General features: G+C 47.8%; 2 protein-coding genes and 1 pseudogene across 6 annotated transcripts; 2 read left to right on the forward strand and 1 right to left on the reverse strand.

The window, feature by feature from the left end:
• Positions 1-804: 804 nt before the first annotated feature.
• Positions 805-2,566, reverse strand: LOC120656995 (annotated as a pseudogene).
• Positions 2,567-2,638: 72 nt separating this feature from the next.
• LOC120656997 (uncharacterized protein At1g26090, chloroplastic-like) lies at positions 2,639-5,491 on the forward strand. 5 transcript variants are annotated; one of them, XM_039935241.1, is made up of 7 exons: positions 2,639-2,926; positions 3,171-3,314; positions 3,399-3,504; positions 3,639-3,738; positions 3,823-3,988; positions 4,065-4,466; positions 5,146-5,491. In XM_039935241.1, the coding sequence occupies exons 3-7, from the start codon at positions 3,498-3,500 to the stop codon at positions 5,275-5,277; spliced, it is 807 nt and encodes a 268-aa protein (XP_039791175.1). In that variant the 5' UTR covers positions 2,639-2,926; positions 3,171-3,314; positions 3,399-3,497; the 3' UTR covers positions 5,278-5,491. The 5 variants fall into 5 exon arrangements, with proteins under 5 accessions (XP_039791175.1, XP_039791174.1, XP_039791176.1 ...); XM_039935242.1 differs by having other exon boundaries at positions 2,640-2,926; positions 3,639-3,719; positions 3,819-3,988; XM_039935239.1 differs by having other exon boundaries at positions 2,641-2,926; positions 3,399-3,473; positions 3,551-3,719; positions 3,819-3,988.
• Positions 5,492-12,247: 6,756 nt separating this feature from the next.
• Positions 12,248-12,736, forward strand: LOC120654272 (17.8 kDa heat shock protein-like). Its single transcript, XM_039931784.1, has one exon. It carries the CDS (start codon positions 12,248-12,250, stop codon positions 12,734-12,736), a length of 489 nt encoding a protein of 162 aa, XP_039787718.1.
• Positions 12,737-15,995: the final 3,259 nt, after the last annotated feature.

Raw genomic sequence — 15,995 nt, forward strand, 5'->3', positions numbered from 1 at the left:
CTAAGTGCAATACACCACAGTGAATGTAGGGTATTACGCTGCGGCGGCCCGAACCACTCTAAATCCGTGTGTTCTTGCGCTCTTGCCCCCCGAGCTAGATCGGCCTAATAGCTTGGCACTTCCCCGAGTACTCCCCCTCAGGGAATAGGCGGGTGCGTTCCGCCACCCGGCTGTGGGTGCCCCAAAAAGCCCACGACAAGAACTATTTACTTTGGCGAATGAAAAGAAAAACTGGGAAGAGAAGAACATCTGGATGACGAAGAGAAGAGAGCAAGAGGCGTTTCCTGTGCCAATGCGAGTTACAGCCTATGCTGATGTAGCGCGGGACCGTACACGAGTACTGTAACACCTTTCTATTCTAAAATGTTTAAAACTCCGAATTATGCAAGCTGAAGAAACAACGAATACAAAACGCATTGCCATGGCTGCTGTATTGACATTACTGAATATAAGCATCACTCTAGTCTTCGATAAAACGGTACCAATTGTACCAGCATTTCTTTGGCACCTGCTGCTGCATTGTCAATTTCACGTTACATGACCCACTATTGAGTTGCTGGGGAGTCATAATCGTCTCAGTACAATGTTCATCACAGCTGGTTTAGGCGTAGCAGTACACAAGAATTCGTTTAGGCGAATTCTGGCACACTTCTTTAGGAGCGCTCTATGCCATTTCCGGATGAACCTTAAACAATAACATTAGCAGTTTTCAAACATGTGTATTGTCAGATCTAGCTGGATTTAGAATATTGCTAACTGAAGACCCTTTCTAGTCACCAAAACATCATTTAGTTAAGAAAAAAAAACTAAAACGCCATGGCATGGCAATGATCGTTTCATGCCAAATGAGAGGACATGTTCGAAGGTTCAAGTCTAAGATACCAAACCATTCTCTCCTGATATGTTACATTGTACACGGTGAGCATCTCAATTTTTGGAAACTGCGCTGAAACTAAATTTCTAAGCAACAAAGGCACAACAAAGCTGTTCACTAAAAAGAGAGGAAACGATCTCACGTCTTTAATCATGCTAACACACATAATTGATATAAGAGATCTCAACAAACTAGCGTGCCTTCCATTTTTGAAGTAGGTGATCATGGATCTCACCCTTCTTAATCTTCTGCAGGCACTGCTTCAGCTTCGACAGCGTTGATGAGCTCACCTTGATACCCCGATCAATCATGTCTTCAGCATACTTGCATGCCTCGGGCAGCCTGTCATCCCTCAGCTTTGATACAAGCATGTTCCCACTCTCTTCCAATGGTGGCAGGCCATTCTCCACCATGCAGTTCCAGACCTTGATCCCCATCTCCCAATCATGTGTATCCAAGAACATGCGAAGTGCAAGAGAGCAATTCTCCTCATTTGGCCAAAGCTCATTCTTGACCATCTCGCTAAAGATCGTTGCTGCCTCCCGGAGCTTCCTCCCCTTGAGCAAAAATTTGAGGACCAAATTATATGTTCCGGCGTCAGGGAACACTCCATTGAAGGCCATGTCATCGAGATACTCCACTATCACCTCAGCATGGCCAAGACTGCCCTGCAGCATGATCATTGTGTTGTACATTTCCATATCCGGGACGAGCCCACGATGTCCGACAAACTCATTCCAAAGCAATATTGCACCATGCAATTTGCGTGCCTCGAGGTGTGCAGCAAGAGCAGCACGGAAGAACTTCTCTCCTGGCGAGCAACGATACTCACTTAAGAATGTCAGATACTTCATTGCTTCCGGTAGCGCCGTGGAGGGAGGGTCACTTGAAACAAGTGTAGTGAGGAAGGAATCATAGGCAGGCACGTTGTCAGGATCAAAGCCGACGGCGCGCACCATTTCATCGAACACCTCGCGCGCAACCTGCGGATCAGCTGCCGCCTCGCAGCCCTCGAGGAGGATGGCGTAGGAGTCGGCGTCAGGCCGCGTGCCGGCCTCGGCGCGAGCCACGACGATCGCAGCGCGGGCGTCGTCGAGGCGGTTGGCGCGGCAAAGGGCGGAGAGGAGCGAATTGAGCGCCGGCGTGTCGCGGGCCATGCCGTAGCGCGACATGTCCATGAACGCCTTAAGCGGGTTGCCATTGGGGCTCGCCGCCAGAGAGGAGAACACGGAGGCGAAGGTGGCCAGCGAGAGCAGGCGCTGGGAGTGCATGGAGCTGACGGTTTCCCACATGGGTTCGAAGAGGCGGTTTTTGCCGAGGATGTCGACGATGAGGTTCCACGAGTAGGGGGAGTGCTCGTGGCCGAGGTGCCGGTGTCCCGCCCAGCGGAAGAAGGCGACGACGGCGCGCGGGTGCGCGTAGGAGTAGCGGAGCACCTGCTCGACGTCGTCGGTGGTGACGCTGATGTCTTCGTGGTCGAGCGCGGCGTCCACGTCGAGGGCGGATTCCCCTCTGGTCAGGGCCTCGCAGAGGATGCGGATCTTGGGCCGCAAGTCGGGGGCGTCCGTGTACGTGGGGAACGCCGGTGCGGACGGGTCGCGGGCGCGCTTCGCCGCCGGCGATGCCGCCGCGTCGGCCGGCCGCTTCGGCCGGCCGCTTCGCCCGGTGGTCGGACATCGCGGCAGCCGGCAGGGACTCGGTGGTGGATGGATCGGAAGAGATTTGGGGTGGGGGGTATTTTTTCTTCTTCTGTGGTTATGTCCTAAGCCCTATCCGCCTAGGCTATCTTTATAAACAGCTGCAGCGGAAGAGGTCAGGACCAAAGCTGGAACCTCCGAAATCCCAACCAAACCGCCGAGGCGAGCCGCGGGACGGCGGATGGCGCCGTCGTTGGTCGTCTCGGCGAGACATACCCACGCCGTGACCCACCGGAGAAGCCGCAGGCGGCGTATGGTGGTCGCCAGTTCCGGCGGCGCCCCGCCACCGAAGCTGGTGACTTTCCTCGGCAAGGGCGGCTCTGGCAAGACCACCGCGGCCGCGGCCGCTGCTCAGGTGACAAATTTCTCTCTCCCCTGATCGTCTTCGGCATTTTGTCGATGGCAAATTGTAGTTTTTGGGTGAGCTCGCTGCCGCGTCGATGAATGCTAAAATTTGGACTGCAAATCTGCAATGTTGCTGTGGATAACAGCGTCAGGGTCATACATTGGATTTGTTTTCGATTGTGTTGTATGAATCATCTCACCACTATATCGTTCATGACCCATCTGCCTCTGCTATGTTTTTCACCATGTTGTAGTATTATGCAAGCGAAGGCTTCAAGACATGCCTGGTTACACAGTCCCAGGATCCTACCGCAGAGCAATTGATGGGCTGTAAGATTGGGAACTAACTGACTGAGTGCGCGGTCAATCTCTCAACCATAAAGCTAGAAACTAGTAAGGTAAACTACTTTGTTGAAAGAGTTCTCCTCTTATATACTGGAGTATGTCTTGATGTTGAAGAATGTTTTCTCGCTACATCATAGATGCTGCTTGAACCCCTTGACCGGTTGAAGAAGGTAGATGCCCAGGTCAATTTTACTCAAGGAGTCCTTGAAGGGGTAGGTGAATAACTTTGCTATAACATGTCTGGTGAGGATAAAGCATTCGATTTGGTTGCTGTTTTTTCTTGGGTTAGATTGTAGGAGAGGAGCTTGGAGTTTTACCTGGAATGGATTCGATCTGTTCAGTCTTAGCTCTTCAGAAGCTCCTTAACTTCTTTTCAGCTGGAAGGAGTGGCTCACAACCAGAATTTGATGTGGTAGTATATGATTGCAACAATACAGAGGAAATTCTACAGCTTATAGGTGCTACTGACAGAGCAAGGCCAACCTTGACTTTAGTCACTATTCTAAATTTCCTTAAGAAAGTCCAGTTTCTAAACTTATTGTTTGCGCTACACAAAGACAGGTCTTACTTGAGGTATGTGAGGGACCTAGCTGAGAAGACTGACATGGGAAGACTGGCTTCTCCTTCATTACTAAAACTAATATATGATGCTGCAAGGCCAAATGGTAAGACTAGTGAGGGGAGACTGAGTACAGAAATATGGAATGAAATCGAACAACTTCTTGAGGTAACTTTCCACAGTCGAGTTTAGCTAAAATCCAATGCATACATTTATGTTATCTTAAAATTACTAAATTATGCAGAGAGTCTCAGTTTGGTTTGCCAATCCTTCAAACCTTGCGTGCTTCCTTATCATAGATCCTAGGAGATCAATATCTGTATCCTCTGCATTAAGATATTGGGGTTGTACCACTCAAGCTGGTGGTCAAATATGTGGGGCATTTGGTTATACTGAAGACCCTTCTGAAATGCACCAAGAAGTTGCACAAAAGTTCATGCCATTGCCTTTCTCGCTTCTGCCATTTCTCTCAAATGATTCTTCTGCAGATTGGAGCAGAGCACTAAGCTTATTGAGCCAAAACACAAAGGAACAATTGAGGAATACGTCCATCCATGTATATCCTTCAGTTAGTTTTGATTCTGTTCAGAAATCGGTAACCCTTTTCATGCCAGGCTTTGATAAGTCTGAAATCAAGCTATATCAAGTAAGACCATTGATCTACCTCTATCACATCTGTTGTTTATACAACTAAAATTACTAGTAGTTCTAATTATCCAGAAATCATGCTGCTTGATGTAAAGTTGCATTCTTCCATTGTGCCTTGTGTTGCTGCTGATGCGGAACCATAAAAAATAAAAACAAAAAAAGAGGACCTGAGGTCTGAATTTCCTGATAATATTTAGATGAAACCACCACATTTTTGTAGGTTAAAGGTATCTCGTTTGTGTAGAAGTTGACCTACATTTGCTACATTTACATTGTCTTCACGTGGTTGCATTTGCAATGCTTATATCAACAAGCATTTCAGCTGAGTACTCTTCGTTAAGTGGCATAATGGATCTCAGTTCTACGGCTATCTGGCTATCAACCTATCTTTACAAACCTATAGAAAAATCAATTGCATGAGCCATGCGCAAGTATTTATGCATTTTTGCCTGCGCGGGAATGATCTTAAGCATATTTTTCATGTGGTTACCTTAATGCTGACTATCTGCATTTTTGGGACATTTACTCATAGTCGTTTGAAGTAAAGACAATCTTTGGTGGTAGACATGTTCTGTAGAAACTCTGTCAAACAACACTAACATTGAATGTAATTGGTTATGATTATTCATGCTGATGCTGAGGAGTTACTTATGTGTTGTTTTGTCTGAAAAATGCAGTATAGAGGCGGATCGGAGCTGTTGATCGAAGCTGGAGACCAGAGGCGCGTCATAAAATTGCCACTGGTGATGCAGGGGAAGGTCGGAGGCGCCAAGTTTGTTGACGGGAACCTCATTGTCAGCATCCGGTAGAAGACTCACCGGCACCGGCTGGGATTTGTGTCCCCCACTTAGATCGGCAGTTACCGTGAGAAGTAGATCGGATTTGCGTGTTGGTTCTAGTCTGAATTTCGTGGTTTGTAAGCAAAGTTTTTTTTAAGACCTCATTACGCAAACTGAAACTGCACTGTTATACTCTTTCTGATAATGAGGCACGCGATACTCGAATAATCTGGCAATTTTCGCACCGCTTTTGCTATCAGGAAGGAGTGGCGTGTTGGAAAAATAGACAACTGTAAGTTTAAATTCCGAACTAGATTTATCATGACGAGAATTAAACCTAGCATGTATGATTCTAACATACTAGACAGTACGTATATCATAAACATGATCTCAGAAAACATGATTATGAAACAGATTTGATCACAAAATACGTACTGTGCGGGAGCCGCCGGGAAGACGAAAGGTGCAGACGAGACGAAGACGGTCCTTCGAACGGAGCGCAGCAACCGGCGTTGCAGACGACGGTACGCCACAGCTTCTGACTTGGACGGAGGACGAGCCGTTGCGAAGAAGATGAGCAGTCGCGCTTAGCGCTTCCCAAAAACCTTAGTCGCCCTCTCCCGGTGCAGGATCACAAGAGCGAGCGGTTTCGGAGATCTGCTCTCCCGTTCGCCGGTGCACGCCGGCGCTCGGGATGGAGAAGACTACGGTGGCGGCGCAACAACGAGAGGAGGCAAAACCCTAACTCAGATTAGATCTTCTTGTGAATTCCCAAACCTTGGGGACTCCACGTATAACGATCTGTGGTGCACTTTTTCCATGAGAGAGGTGGTCCGTATTTAAAGGGAGAAAAAACCCCTACACCATCGTCCATTAGCAATACGGGACTAATAGATGGTGTACCTCCTCTTAGCGCTAATGGGCCTTTGAGATTTATTAGGATTATTTATATGGGCCAAGCCCATAAATCTAACAATTCCCCACCAGATCTCAAATACCCATTTATAGATTTTGCATGTTTCTCACTACTGTTTGATATACCAGTGTTTTAGTGAGGACTGTTCAGTCTCACCTAGAGCTCCAAGCTACACTTATCCACAACTTGAACAATAGACTACGCCTTGAATTGCAAGTTTGGTGCGAACAAGTTTCACTCAAAGTCATAACCGGTACATGGCTACCAGTAGCCTTCTCCGCGGGTGGAGCATATACGTCGTACTCCCTAGTCTCTTCATGAGTTTACTAGAGATCACCCAAATCTCACAGACTGCGACGTTAGACAGTCAGACTCATATATGTGTTCTTTCAAGAATGCTCTGTAAGACAGCACATTTGCTCATTAGAGCCAACAGAAACACATTAAGGCAAATAGCCAACCTGCCTTACAGCAACTGAGAGTATTGTATCTTTTCTTAGAGAGGGTTTAACTATTACACTCCTCAGTTCACCATCAGCTTGTTCTCCCCAAGTCCTAATTCACGGGATCTCCGATCACATAGGTTGGATTATCACTGTGGCAACTTATACGGGTCTCATACCCATCTCCCTTGATGCACTATTTATCACATTCCGTGATAATCCTTTTGTAAAGGGATCTGCTAGGTTTTTGTCTGTTTGAATAAAAGTCACACTTATCACTCCGGAGTTTCTCAACTTCCTGACATACTTCAGTCGTCTTTTAACATGTCTTGATGACTTTGCATTATCCTTAGCACTGTTCACTTTGACTATCACCGTTTGATTGTCACAGTTCATAAGGATTGCCGGCCTGGTTTCTCAACCACAGACAAGTCCATCAAGAGCTCACGCAGCCACTCTGCCTCAACAGTGGCTGTGTTCAAAGCAGTAAGTTCTGCTTCCATGGTTGACCGCGTCAAAATTGTCTGTTTGCAAGACCTCCATGATATCGCACCACCTCCAAGGGTAAACACATACCCACTCGTGGCATATAGCTCATCAGTGTCAGATATCTAGTTTGAATCACTATATCCCTCAAGCACAGCAGGGTGCCCAGAATAGTGAATCCCATAACTCATAGTACCTGCTAGATAGCGCATAACCCTTTCAAGTGCATGCCAATGATCAGTACCCGGGTTTGACATGAACCTGCTCAATTTGCTCACAGCAAAAGATATGTCGGGTCTCTTTGCGCTAGCTAAGTACATGAGTGAACCAATAATCTGTGAATATCTCAGTTGATCTTTGGCAATTTTTCTATTCTTTCTCAACATCACACTATGGTCATAAGGTGTTGGAGGAGGCTTGCTGTCAATATAGTCAAAACGGCTCAAGACCTTTTCCACATAATGGGATTGTGAAAGAGTAATCCCATTCTCAACCTTAATAAGCTTGATGTTAAGGATAACATCAGCTTCTCCTAGATCCTTCATATCAAAGCTCTTTGAAAGAAAGGACTTGACCTCATTGATCACATCAATGTTTGTGCCAAAGATCAGTATGTCGTCCACATACAAGCATAATATCACTCCTCCACCCCCACCATAGCGATAGTACACACATCTATCAGCCTCATTAATGACAAAGCCCGCAGAAATTAAAGTTCTGTCGAACTTCTCATGCCATTACTTAGGTGCTTGTTTCAACCCATGCAAAGACTTCAAAAGCTTACACACCTTGTTTTCTTGACCTTTCATTACAAATCCATCAGGCTGATCCATGTAGATCTCCTCATCCAACTCTCCATTTAGGAAAACCGTCTTAACATCCATCTGATGAATGATAAGACCATATGAGGCAGCCAAGGAAATTAATGCTCGAATAGTGGTCAATCTAGCGACAGATGAATAAGTATCAAAGAAGTATCCGCCTTCCTTTTGTGTGTACCCTTTAGCAACAAGCCAAGTCTTGTACTTGTCAATAGTACCATCAGGCTTAAGCTTCTTCTTGAATATCCACTTACATCCTACTGGCTTGCAACCATAGAGTCATTCAGTGAGCTCCCATGTTCCATTAGAAAGAATTGAGTCCATCTCACTTTGGACTGCTTCTTTCCAATCATCTGCATCTGAAGATGCATATGCCTCCGCAATGGACGTGGGAGTATTGTCCACAAGGTACACAATGAAATCGTCACCAAAAGATTTTACAATCCTTTGTCTCTTGCTCCTTCTAGGAGCTTCACTGTCATCCTTCTCTAGGACATGCTCATGTTCATCGGATTGTTCAGAAGACTCGATAGGTACTGTAGGTTGAGGAGTTATCTCTGTCGAAAATCTAGAATTACTATGCATATCTTTCATAGGAAAAATATTCTCAAAAAATATTGCATCACGAGATTCCATAATAGTATCAACATGCACATCTGGTATCTCAGATTTAACCACTAAGAATCTATATGCAATGCTCCTCTGAGCATATCCTAGAAAGACACAATCCACTGTCTTAGGTCTCAACTTGCGCTTCTATGGAATAGGCACATTAACTTTCGCTAAGCACCCCCACGTGTGCAGATAAGAAAGTGATGGTTTTCTCCCATTCCACATCTCATATGGAGTTTGATCTTGATTCTTGTTTGGAACTTTATTGAAGACATGACACGAAGTCAATACATCCTCCCCCCACCATGCCTTAGAAAGACCAACTGTGTCTAATTGGAGTTAACCAAGTCAGTCACCGTGCGGTTTTTCCTCTCGGCAATCCCGTTTGATTCGGGAGAATAGGGAGGCGTCCTCTCATGAATAATTCCATGCTCCTCACAGAATTCATCAAATATTTTGGGAAAATATTCGCCACCGCGATCTGACCTTAGACGCTTGATCTTTCTCTCTAGTTGATTCTCAACTTCAGCTTTATAGATTTTAAAGTAGTCTAACGCTTCATCCTTATTTCGCAACAAATAAACATAGCAAAATCTAGTCGCATCGTCAATTAACATCATGAAGTATCTTTTCCCACCTTTTGTCAACACACCATTTATCTCACATAGATCAGAATGTATGAGTTCTAGAGGTGCCAAGTGTCTCTCCTCAGCAGCCTTGTGAGGCTTCCGAGGTTGCTTTGATTGCACACAACTATGACACTTAGAACCTTTAGCAATGGTGAATTTCGGAATTAAACACATGCTGGAAAGCCGAGACATCAAACCAAAATTAACATGACATAAACGTGAATGCCAAACACTCGCATCATTGCTAACGTTGCCACAAATATGGTTCACCGACTTATTACAAAATTCAGCAAGAGAAAAGCGGAACAAGCCTCCGCAATCATAGCCTATACCAACGAATTGTCCATGTTTCGACACGACAAATTTATTGGACTCTAACACTACCTTAAACCCGTCCTTGCATAGGACTGACCCGCTGACCAGATTCTTGTTGATAGTGGGCCCATGCTGCACGTTCCTCAGCTGCACGATCTTCCCCGAAGTAAACTTCAGATCTACCGTGCCAACACCATGAACAGAAGCATGTGAACCGTTCCCCATCAGCACGGAGAAGTCCTGGACGGTCTGGTAAGAAGAAAATATAGAGATGTCAGCACACACATGAACATTAGCACCCGTATCAAACCACCAACTCGTGGATTGAAAAACTGAAAGAACTGTAGGTAAATTACCGTACCCATCTCCAGTGTTGCTTATGGTCACCATGTTGACATCCTTGGACTCATTTGCTTTCTTGGCCCTGCGGTCTGCCCGATCTGGGCACTCCTTGGAGAAGTGTCCAAGCTTACCACATGCATAGCACATTTCCAAAGCCTTGTTCTTCTTCTTCTTCTTGAAGGTAGTGGTCTTGTTAGGCTTGTTGTTCCCTTTGTTCTTGCCATGTGGAAACTTTTGGACCAGGTTGGCGCTGGACTGCCCTTGATCTCCTTTCTCAGGCACGTCCTTCTTCCGAGCCTTCTCCTCAACATCAAGAGTCGCTATCAGATTTTCAACTGCTATCTCCTGTCTCTTGTATTTCAGAGTTGTGGCGAAGTTCCTCCACTGGGAAGGTAACTTTGCAATAATGCATCCAGCCACAAACTTGTCGGGAATAGGACACTTATGGAGATCAAGATCCTTGACAATGCACTGCACCTCATACGCCTGTTCTACCACAGAATAGTTATTCACCATCCTGTAGTCATGGAAACTCTCCATGAGGTACAATTCATTGCCTGCATCTGTTGCATCATACTTAGCAACCAGAGCATCCCACAGCATCTTCGCCTCTGTCTCATCAATGTACACACAGACTAATCCGTCTGACAGATTGCTAATGATACATCCAACAAAAAGATTATTGGCCTCATCGTACTTCTTCTGCTCTTCAGCAGTAAGTACGCCCTCAGGCTTGCCAAGTCTCATGTCCCAGATGTGCATAGCAGTAAACCAGAGGCGAACATTGGACTTTCAGATCTTAAAGTTCACGCCAGTAAACTTTTCTGGTCTCAGTGACTCAGCAAAACCAGCCATTGTTAAATCAACAGATTGACTATAATAAGGTTTTTGGATTGTTGAAAAAATAGACAAATGTAAGTTTAAATTCCGAACTAGATTTATCATGACGAGAATTAAACCTAGCATGCATGACTCTAACATACTAGACAATACGTATATCATAAACATGATCTCAGAAAACATGATTATGAAACAGATCTGATCACAAAATACGTACTGTGCGGGAGCTGCCGAGAAGATGAAAGGTGCAGACGAGACGAAGACGGTCCTTCGAACGGAGCGCAGCAACCGGCGTTGCAGACGACGGTACGCCGCAGCTCCTGACTTGGACCAAGGACGAGCCGTGGCGAAGAAGATGAGCAGTCGCGCTTAGCGCTTCCCAAAAACCTTATTCACTCTCTCCCGGTGCAGGATCACAAGAGCGAGCGGTTCCGGAGACCTGCTCTCCCGTTCGCCGGTGCACGCCGGCGCTCGGGATGGAGAAGACTACGGTGGCGGCGCAGCAACAAAAGGAGGCAAAACTCTAACTCAGATTCAGATTAGATCTTCTTATGAATTCCCAAATCTTGGGGACTCCACGTATAACGATCTATGGTGCACTTTTTCCATGAGGGAGGTGGTCCGTATTTAAAGGGAGAAAAACCTCCTACACCCTCGTCCATTAGCAATACGGGACTAATAGATGGTGTACCTCCTCTTAGCGCTAATGGACCTTTGAGATTTATTAGGATTATTTATATGGGCCAAGCCCATAAATCTAACAATTCCCCACCAAATCTCAAATACCCATTTATAGATTTTGCATGTTTCTCACTACTGTTTGATATACTAGTGTTTTAGTGAGGACTGTTCAGTCTCACCTAGAGCTCCAAGCTACACTTATCCACAACTTGAACAATAGACTACGCCTTGAATTGCAAGTTTGGTGCGAACAAGTTTCGCTCAAAGTCATAACCAGTACATGGCTACCAGTAGCCTTCTCCGCGGGTGGAGCATATACGTCGTACTCCCTAGTCTATATTTTGATCGAGAAATGAGGGTCGTGGGCCTTCGGGGGCGGGCGGGGCAAAGTAGCCTTCTCGGATTTTATGGACTGTATTTTGATCGAGAAATGAGGGTCGTGGGCCTTCGGGGGTGGACGGTATTTCAAACACCCTCCACCCCGAAGTCAAGGAAGGCTGACCATTCAACGCCCAGCACGGGCAGGGGCCCTTCTTCCACGAGGAGCCCTCTCGCTGACCTCCGGGGCCCAGCGGCATTGTTCGAACGGCATCCCAGTCAGCGCTCGGCGCCATCGTCAGGAGGAGCTTAGGATGAGATGGTTCCAGAGGAGACCCGTACTCGCGAGTGCGCTGTACCCTGTGGCGACTTTGCCCCGCCATCTAGAGAGAACCAGACGAAGCAAAGCCGGAGCATTGGAAGCAGGGCGCGCGCGTTCTCGATCTTTCTCCGGCCACCGCGCCGGCGCCTATAAAACGAGCGCTCTGCAAGTCCCGCGATGAACAGCACGCCACTTGTTGATCCAGGCATCCAGCTTGACACTTGTTGTCAGTCAACGTAGCCCAGCGGCACTCCAGCAGGAAGGCGGGGACCAGCATGTCGCTGGCGCTGTCTCGCATGCTGCTCGACAGGTTCTTCCCCGACGCCGGCGCCGGCGACGCGTGGCGGCCGCCGATGGACTGGAAGGAGACGCGGGACGCGCACGTGTTCAGGATGGACGTCCCGGGCCTGGACAAGGACCAGGTGGCCGTCGAGCTGGTGGACGGCCGCATCCTCCGCGTCCGCGGCGGCAAGCGGGGCGACGCCGCCGCCGCCGACGCCAAGGACGGCGCGGCGGCGGGCCACGGGGAAGAAAAGGCGGAGGAGGAGACCGGCGACGGCGCCGTGAGGTGGCACTGCAGGGAGAGGCCCGGCGCGCGCGCGTTCGAGACGCGCTTCCGGCTACCGGACGACGCGGCCGCCGACGAGGTGCGCGCGGCCATGGCGGACGGGGTGCTCACGGTGACCGTGCCCAAGCGGAAGGGCGGCGGCAAGAAGCGGCACCACGGCGGCAACAAGGCCGCGTGCTGCAGGTTCTGGCCCTGACGCGACCGCGAGCCCGACACGATCCGGATGCGCGCGAGGCGTACGCATGAATGCATGACCATCCTAGTCTTTCAAAAAAAAAAAAGAATGCATGACCATCCTCGTGATTTGTGTGCGTGTTCGCGTCAATGTACATATGTTGATGCAGATTTGTGTGCTTGCCTGTACAGTATAATTTGCGTGTTTGTAGAGTAGTTTTGGACTGGATCTCTTTCGTTAGATGTGTGACCGTGGTGACCTGTAAATTCTCTATTGCTTCGGTGTGAGGTTCATGCAAGGATAGTCTGGGACGGGCTTGCACAGAGGGTTCGATTTGACTGTGTACAGTAATCGTCACATCGAATCTTCAAATACATGCATGAATATTAAATACAGTTGAAAAATTTAATTACACAGTCTAATTGATTAGCACGAGTTGAATTTTTTAAGTCTAATTAACCCATAATTAAATATTATTTGTTAAGTAACAACAAAATATACTATAATACCAAAACTCAAACTTTTTCACCAACTAAACATACCCTAACAGCGATAGCACCTTGATGAGGTCCTTGTGGTTGAGCCCTACTCCTACTTCGCTACACTGACGGGGCCGTACACAAGTGGCAATATCATTGGCTGGCCATTTTGCAGGTACCTCGATGAGATGATGTTGGTTGCAACCACTTTCATACTGGTTTAAATATCCACACTCTTTGCGACGTGCCTCTGGTCAGAGAAACCGGCTCCTCAAAACTCTAGCCAAGATAATGATCTTTTGGAACTCGGGAACTAATAATAACACAGCATAGCCAAGCTAAGCATCCTTTGGAACACCTTAACTAAAACACCACATAACGAAGCTAGGGAGAGGCTAATGGTCTTTTGGAACACAGGAACTAAACACACATAGACATAGCTAAACTAAGGATCTTTGGAACACGGCCGAAAACGCAAACATTTCAACAGGAATAAAGGAAAAGTAGGAATAATATGCTAGAGAATCTCAAAACATAAGAACAGTCAATAGAGCTAATTATTAGTTTCCCACACATGAATAAAAACCCGAAGGGGATGTTTGGATTGTGGCCACAACTCTCCATGCTACAGTAGTTAGGCGGGTGTGGCGGTGCGAATTGGCGCCACACTTCTGTGGCGTGGCGTGCTCTGGCCGCAAACCAAGCATGCCCGAACATTTGAATAGCAATTAGAAAAAAAAAGGTAGGAATAGTATTATATAGAATCTCAAAACATAAGAATTGGGCCCTGAATTTAGTTTCACAGATATTTTGGGTACCCAAATGCATTCCATAGGAATTTGACAGGCCCATTCCTCTCAAAGACTAGATAAAATCCTCCAGAATACATATCTAAATCCTGGAACGAAATCCCAATACGTATGAAAATCTTGCATACCCAAATCCCTCTCAGCATCTTGCAGCTTAAAGGGTCCCTCAACTATTAGGCTACATCTTTTATACTTGAATCCATTTAGGAACTCGACAGACCATTCAGCATCCTCTCTATTGACAAATTCAAAAATGCCGACCTGCCTCCATGATCCAGTCTTCTTATCCGCGACAAGGTGACCACGGTTAACGGAGCCAGATCATATTCCTCGACACCCCGTCCAACTTGAACTTCAGTTCGTCATCCTCCGCCTTCCTCCTCCTCTTCGACCTAGAAGACGACGACGCGTCGCGTGCTGATCGAGAGGTTCTTCCCGACGCCGGCGTCGGAGAAGCCCGGCCGCCGAAGTGTGGATTCTGCGCTTCCTTTCACGTTCGAGAATTTGAGGTTTTTGTTACCACGAGCATGTCATGATCCCTGTATCGCTGACAAGTGGGTAGTAGTAATCCAAATGGGCCCGGTTGGTCAGTCTCTGTAATAGCCTTGGGCTTAGTTGTTTGCGTGTGGCTTTGGTGGATATATAATCCCCGGCTTGTAATCGTTGACAGATAGACAGTTACACGAACTCTGAACCGGTCCTTCCCTGTCAACTTGTTCTTCTTCCTCTGCAACTTGTTCTTCTCCTCCGCAACTTGTTCTTCTTCTTCTCCAAGTTGTTTGTCTATCTCTGGATTTCGAGTTCCGTTGGTGTGGGTACGTGACATTCTGGTATCAGATTCCTTGGTCCTCGGCGCGTTTCCATCGTCTTTCCCCGCGAGTTGTTCCTGGCCGCACTGCCTCATCGGCGTGCTTGGTTTGCTCCGCCGGATTCACTGCGACTTTGGCGTCCACGCCCCGCCACCAACTTCCCATCGGCGGCGGCCACCGCAAAGCGCCGGTTAGCCATTCCGGCGCCGTCGCCCACTCCCTGTCGCACCGCTTAGGCTAGTCTGGGAACAAACGTCTCGCTGTTCGCCTGTATCTGGCGGTGTTCGCAATCTGGCGCCGCGTCGGCCGACCAAATTTGAAGCCCAAATGAATACCGCCATGGATGATTTGGCACAGAAGTTCAATAGCTTCAAGACCATGATGACCCAGGCGTTGGACAAGTTGACCGGGCTTGAAGCTTGGAAGGTCATGGCGGATGAGGCCACGGAGCGCCTTCTCTCTCAGTCGGAGTGCCTGGAGACCCGCCTTCACCGCCTCGAGACACCACCGCCACCACCTCCACCTCCACCACCGCCAGCGTTTGGACGGCCATCCACGGCTCCTCCATAACCCCCGCCGAGGTGGACGAATCCGCTCGATTTCAATCTGGCTCCGCCAGTACCGCCGCGACTGCCTGCGTCGTTCGGCGATAGGCCCAGTGGGCACCGTGAGGACTTCAATCACCGAGATGTTGGTGGTGGGATCTTGGGTTCCCATCCGCCTCGCCCGGTCACGGGTATGCACTCTGACTCTGAGCCCTCTGCTCCTCTTGGCCGCGATTTCTCTCGTGATACTTCTCCTCGCCATCCCCATTTACCTAAGCTAGAGTTCCCAAAATTTGATGGTGATAACCCCCGCTTATGGCGGGATCATTGTGAAATGTTTTTTGAGGTGTACTCGGTGGGGAATGCTCTGAAGACACAGTTTGCCACTCTCAATTTTGATGGCCCGGCGGCTACTTGGCTTCAGACTTTGGAGCGCAAAGGGCGTGTTCTGGATTGGGAGGAGTTCTGTGCTGCTGTGTTTGCTCGCTTTGACAAGGATCAATATCAGTTGCTATTGCGCTAACTGGATTCTCTTCGTTAGACAGCCTCAGTTACAGATTATTTGCACAAGTTTGAGACTCTTTCTCATGGTATTCTCCTTTACAACTCTGCGTACGATGACACTTATTTCGTCACCA

Source organism: Panicum virgatum, chromosome 1N (assembly GCF_016808335.1).
Source record: "Panicum virgatum strain AP13 chromosome 1N, P.virgatum_v5, whole genome shotgun sequence".
NCBI classification, from domain to species: domain Eukaryota; kingdom Viridiplantae; phylum Streptophyta; class Magnoliopsida; order Poales; family Poaceae; genus Panicum; species Panicum virgatum.

Coding starts and splice junctions, on each gene's coding strand:
- LOC120654272 (XM_039931784.1), top strand. CDS start 12,248: ATGTCGCTGGCGCTGTCTCGCATGCTGCTCGACAGGTTCTTCCCCGAC.
- LOC120656997 (XM_039935238.1), top strand. CDS start 3,399: ATGCTGCTTGAACCCCTTGACCGGTTGAAGAAGGTAGATGCCCAGGTC. Junction 3,474..3,550: donor CTCAAGGAGTCCTTGAAGGG/GTAGGTGAATAA, acceptor TTCTTGGGTTAG/ATTGTAGGAGAGGAGCTTGG. Junction 4,467..5,145: donor CTGAAATCAAGCTATATCAA/GTAAGACCATTG, acceptor TGAAAAATGCAG/TATAGAGGCGGATCGGAGCT.